Source organism: Talpa europaea (genome assembly GCF_964194135.1).
Source record: "Talpa europaea genome assembly, chromosome: 7".
Lineage (NCBI taxonomy): Eukaryota > Metazoa > Chordata > Mammalia > Eulipotyphla > Talpidae > Talpa > Talpa europaea.
Window position 1 is genome coordinate 11330742 of NC_140074.1, and position 4951 is coordinate 11335692.

The 4951-nt window shown below is 50.3% G+C and overlaps 1 protein-coding gene across 1 annotated transcript; it reads right to left on the reverse strand.

Moving 5' to 3' along the window:
• Positions 1 to 1741: 1741 nt before the first annotated feature.
• NUDT2 (nudix hydrolase 2) lies at positions 1742 to 4669 on the reverse strand (the record flags this gene model as incomplete). The annotated part of the gene is made up of 2 exons (XM_084236583.1): positions 1742 to 2138; positions 4543 to 4669. 2 exons carry the CDS (start codon positions 4667 to 4669, stop codon positions 1822 to 1824), a joined length of 444 nt encoding a protein of 147 aa, XP_084092709.1. The 3' UTR covers positions 1742 to 1821.
• Positions 4670 to 4951: the final 282 nt, after the last annotated feature.

Consider the following 4951-nt stretch of genomic DNA (forward strand, 5'->3'; position numbering starts at 1 on the left):
AAACCACTAAGGACTCTGACTCCTCCTTTACCCGGTCTGCATGGGATCAGAAAACCTGCACTGTGGCCATTCCTGCCCTTACAAGCACCCCCACCTTCTCTACTGTACCTGGGTTTTAATGGAAAATTCTGCAGGGCCCAGTGAAAAGACACTGAAGCTATCCAAGCTATTCTGAAGACTTCCCTCGGGCACCTCATCTCCAAAGCACCCCACAGGTAGGCAACTGCCAGGGTCTTTTTGAGCCTCAATTTCCCCAGCTATAAAAATGAGCAGCAAAATCAGGTCACTTTCCAGGTCCCTTCGAATGCTTACATATGCGTTCTTAGCATTTTGAGGCTCCACATCCGCCCATGCTGAGAGCACAGGGCCAGCCAGCCCTTGTTAGGAAGCAGCTAGTCTGTGGTTTGGCACCACTGCCCAGCAGGCATTTATTAAATCAGTGGGATGTGGTCTCTGCTGGCCTGGAAAGAGAACATTAAGCTCCAAAAACTTCCTGCAGCAGGCCTCCTTCAGAGTGCTGCACAGAGGGGCGAGGAGCAAAACCATTCAGGTCCCTGGCAGAGCTCCAAGATCCTGTTCGTAGTACTTTTGCCCTGTCTGCACGGAGCAGCAGTGACTGAAAACATCTGGAAGCCCTGCTTAAGACCTGGGTGACTTCTTTCTCCTTCCTCTGGGGTGGCTGTTCTTAACCCTGGTAATCCAGAATGACCTCTGCCAATGCCCCTTCTCATCCAACCTTCTGCACTTCATTGGGCAACAACTCTCTAACAAGATCCACATGAATGTAGCTGCTAACAGCGCCTGGAAGGGCTGTAGGTTCTAACACCTGCCCTGTATTCCTTGAGGCCTAGTAGCAAGGGAAAAGAGGGCTGAGACCCAACTCTCACACCTCTGGGTCTCACAGTTGAATTGTGTAGAAAGGGAGTAGGTGGGGAGAGAGAAACACCAATGCCGAGAATTGGCTAAGGTGGAAAAGGCAGCTGCAGGTGAGGCGTAGTGTAGTGATAGGGCTGTGGGGTGGTCCAGGAAAGCCCCTCAGGCCTGGGCCTGCCTCTTGCCAGGGACCTCAGTCATGCCACAAGGCCCATTATTGACTCTGGGAGACAGGACTGAGCTGAATTTGGTGCGTGTGTATCAGGCGGCGTAGGGCTGCCTGTCTTCCTCTCTCCCTGTCATGACTTAGGATATGGCCCAAAGTTCTTGGGTCCCCAATTATTTTAGCAAATATTTACTGAGCACCTCCAACCTATGTGCCTGGTGCTAGGAAGAGTTATGTGAGTAAAAGAAATCCAACCCCTGTGCTCTGGCCCCACTCACTTGTATATCCTGTCGGAGTACAGGTCACAGTTCTGGGGACACTGGTAGGGAGAGGGTGAGAGGGCTTGGAATTCCAGAGGTAGGCAGTATTGGGTCTCCCTATTCTGATTCCCTGGCCTTAGCTTCTTTGGGAGATTGGGCACGAACATGGTTTCACCCCGGCTGAGGGCAGAGCTCCAATGCGCTTTAGCTTTTTCCTCTCCAACATAGGCAAAAGTCCAAGAAATAAATACAAAGGGTTAGAAGGCCAGATGAGCTGCTTGAGGTGTATTTATAAAGTACAAGGATGCATTTACTGAGCCTGGCCTTTTATTTATTTATTTTTTATTCTTCTTTTACCTTCCTTTCTAACCAGCTGCAATTTTTGTTTGCTCTCAGAGTCCTCAGCTGATCGCACTAACCAATCTGCTCTTTGCTGTGAGGAGCGAAAGACTAGAACACCTTCCCCGGAGCTAAAGGTGGGTTCCCCAAGGATCCTACTGAGGTAACTCTGTTCTGATCAGCTCAGGCCGCTGTGGAGCAGAGAAACTGGTGTCCTTCTTGGAGTACTGCCTTCATCTCCTTGAACTGAGCCAACTGGCAAGCCTCGTCCAGCCCCAGCCAGCGGTAGGCTTGGTGCTCATGGGAGAGGTGGATCGCCACGTCCCCGTCCTTCACCTCCGCCAGCCAGTAGACGACCGTCTTAGGCTTCTGCCAGGCCACATAATTGAGCTCCCGTCTGAACCCCTCAATGATGGTCAGCTGGCCCGGTTCTATGCCTGCTTCTTCCTTTGTCTCCCGCAAAGCTGTTTCCAAGTCACTCTCTCCTGGTTCCACATGGCCTGATTTGGAGAAAAGAGGAAGAGGAGAAAATTTTAACAAAGCTAGATTTCCCAAGACAGATGATTTAAAGATGGTGACTTTTGGAGGTATTGTTAGGCCAAAGGAAGCCTGATGATTGGCAATCTCAATATGAACGGGGTGTAGGGCATGTAGTTCTTTGGCTCTGGGTGTCTGGGCAATCCCTCCTCACTCCATCTCTGCAGAGTGAAACAGACCATATGTTTGGCAAAATGGGCCTAGAATACTCTGCTCTTCCACGGTGAGAGAGATGGCCTCCCTCAGACCTCTACTTATTCTTTGGAGTTCCTCATCCCATGTGTAGGGCCTGTGAAAAAACAGGGTTTTCTCAGAGTTTCTCAGACTGTTTTTCGCCATGATCTTCCAGCACAGGTGACCTAGTAGATAACATGTAGCCTTGGACATAGTCCGCATGTGTGGAAAGCAGTAAATAATATGTAACTTGATGTATAGTTCTCATGTGCGAACACATATTTCTGTAAACTAGGCTTAAACCTGGCCCTGTGCTGGCTTTGTCTATAAATCATACAAAAGCTAACAGGGCTCCCCGGGGGGCCACTCACAGGGCAGGGGGCCACTGTCACTGCTGGACGCTGCTGCTGTGACTACCTGTGTATCTCCTGTTGCTTTAATACTTGTTCCTGACCCCACATAGGGGCTTCATGACCTGCTTTCTTGTCTGCTGCCATCCAGAACCAAGCAAGCTTGTAGCTGCGGCCCTACACGTGTTCTCAAGGGCCACATTTCTCTTGGAGACCTTAAAGTGATTTTCCCAAAGGGAGACAGTCCCTATTAGCAGGTGGGAGCTCACTGTGGAGGCAGCACTTCAGCTATAATCCACAGTGAGGACTTAACACTGTCTGCAGTTGGTCCCTGAAGCCCCAGGGCCAACAGACAGGCTCAAAACCATGCACTTCGGCACTAGCAGCTGTTTCCAAGTAGCTATCAAGGCTTTTCTAAATTGTTTTCATCTTTCTAACTGAGCAAGGCCAGATTCCACTTTCATAGGGAAAGGCCTGATGGGAACTTAGACTAAGGACAAGCGGAGAGCCAGTTCTAAGAAAATTTGTTGGCAAGACCCGAGCCTGAGCAGACAGTGCCAAGAAACTATTTCAAGAGAACTTGAAGCTCTGCAGACTGGAAGCAGCCCTCAGCTTTGCCTCTAGGCCCTCCCTGCAAATTCTCAGCTTGCCCAGAGGGACCAAAAAGGACTGGGAGGGGTCTGGCAACTTCTGTCAACACATGGCTCCAGCAAGTTGCTGGAGGCCTCCTAGTTCAGGAGCACATGAGGAACAGGAACGCTTAGCTGTTCCCTTCTCGGTTTGGACAAGGTTATTCCCTAGCCCTCCTCCTTCCCAGGGTCCTCATAGCAGTGTCCTGAGTCAGCTGCTACAGCACAGCTCCCACAGAAAACAACCAGGAGTTTAGCACTTAAAAACCCAGTCCGGCTCATGGCTTCTGGGAAGTGTTCTCTGAAGAGCACCTCACATAGCCATGGACAACGGCAGGTGATGCATGGGGGGAGGAAGGTTAGAGGGATGCAAGTAGTGACTGAGGTGATGCTGACCCAGGGAGTCCTAACTTCCCTCAGGAGGCGCTGAGCACATCCTTCCCAACAGCATCTATTCAGTAGATAGGGGCTCCATCCTGGGGGAATCTGGCGCCCCCTCCGGAGGCTTCTGGGGTCAGCATCCTTTTTTTCTGCCCATATTAGCCTCGTAAGGTCTCCGCCAAGCTTAAGCAGGAAAAAAAGTTAGGAGAGGTCCTTTGAAATTTTACTTTGAGAGCTACTAGGTAGTGTGACTGAGGGGATCAGGAGACAAGTGTGAATATTCCTATTCATAGTATTTATGACACTTCTGTCCCTTTTTTCACCTTGCTTCTCCCTAGTGAAACTCAAATGTGCAAAATGGATTTCCTGTTCCCATTTTTGTTTTCCATCAACCCTGGATCCTTGTTCATCCCTCTCCCATCTCACGCCCTTCTCTCTGGGAACTATTCACTTTGTGCTTCTGACCTATAGCCCCGTAATGACCCAAGGGCAGAATCCCCAATTCCCAGTCCAGTTCCTTTTCTCCTATCCAGCCACTCACCCAGAGGCTGGGGCTAAAAAAAAAAAAAAAAAAAAAAAAACAAAACCCAACAAAAAAGAAAAACAAAAACAGGTGCAGTTTCCGCTCTGGGAGTCAATCACAAAGTTCTATTTCCAGCTATGATCTGGCCTGGCACGGAGACCTTGTATGTAGAAAGGATCAGGGCTCCTGCCCACCACCCCTCTTCCTGCTGCACAGTCACGGAGAAGCAAGCCTTGCAGGGGGGCTGGCAGGGTGGAGTTCAGAACAACGTCTGGCATTTCCCCAAGCGCCAGCCCCTTTGGCCTCGCACCTTTGGGAGGAGTCCAGTGATGAATGCCATTTGATGCCTGTAGCAGTAGAAACTCAATTGCACTGTTGTCCATCTTGGGGATGTGGCGTCTTCGGAAGATGATCAAGCCACACGCTCTCAGGGCCATGGTCTAGCTGAGGACTTAGAGAAGATGCAGGATACTTTATAAAACAGATAGATTACACACTGTACTCTGGTGTTGGAGAGCAGCACAGACTAGCTAACAGACCCCGTTAACTCCAGAAAAAGGCAGCATACCAAGGACAGATAGGAGGAGGGGGGGGTGGGTGGGGGGGACCAGGAAGCACTGTCTACCTGCAGACCCCACCCTGTCAGTGCTGCTCCTCCAGGTCTCCCTGCTAAAATACAGGAGACACAGGACTGCATGTTAAGAGACTGGAGATCCTTA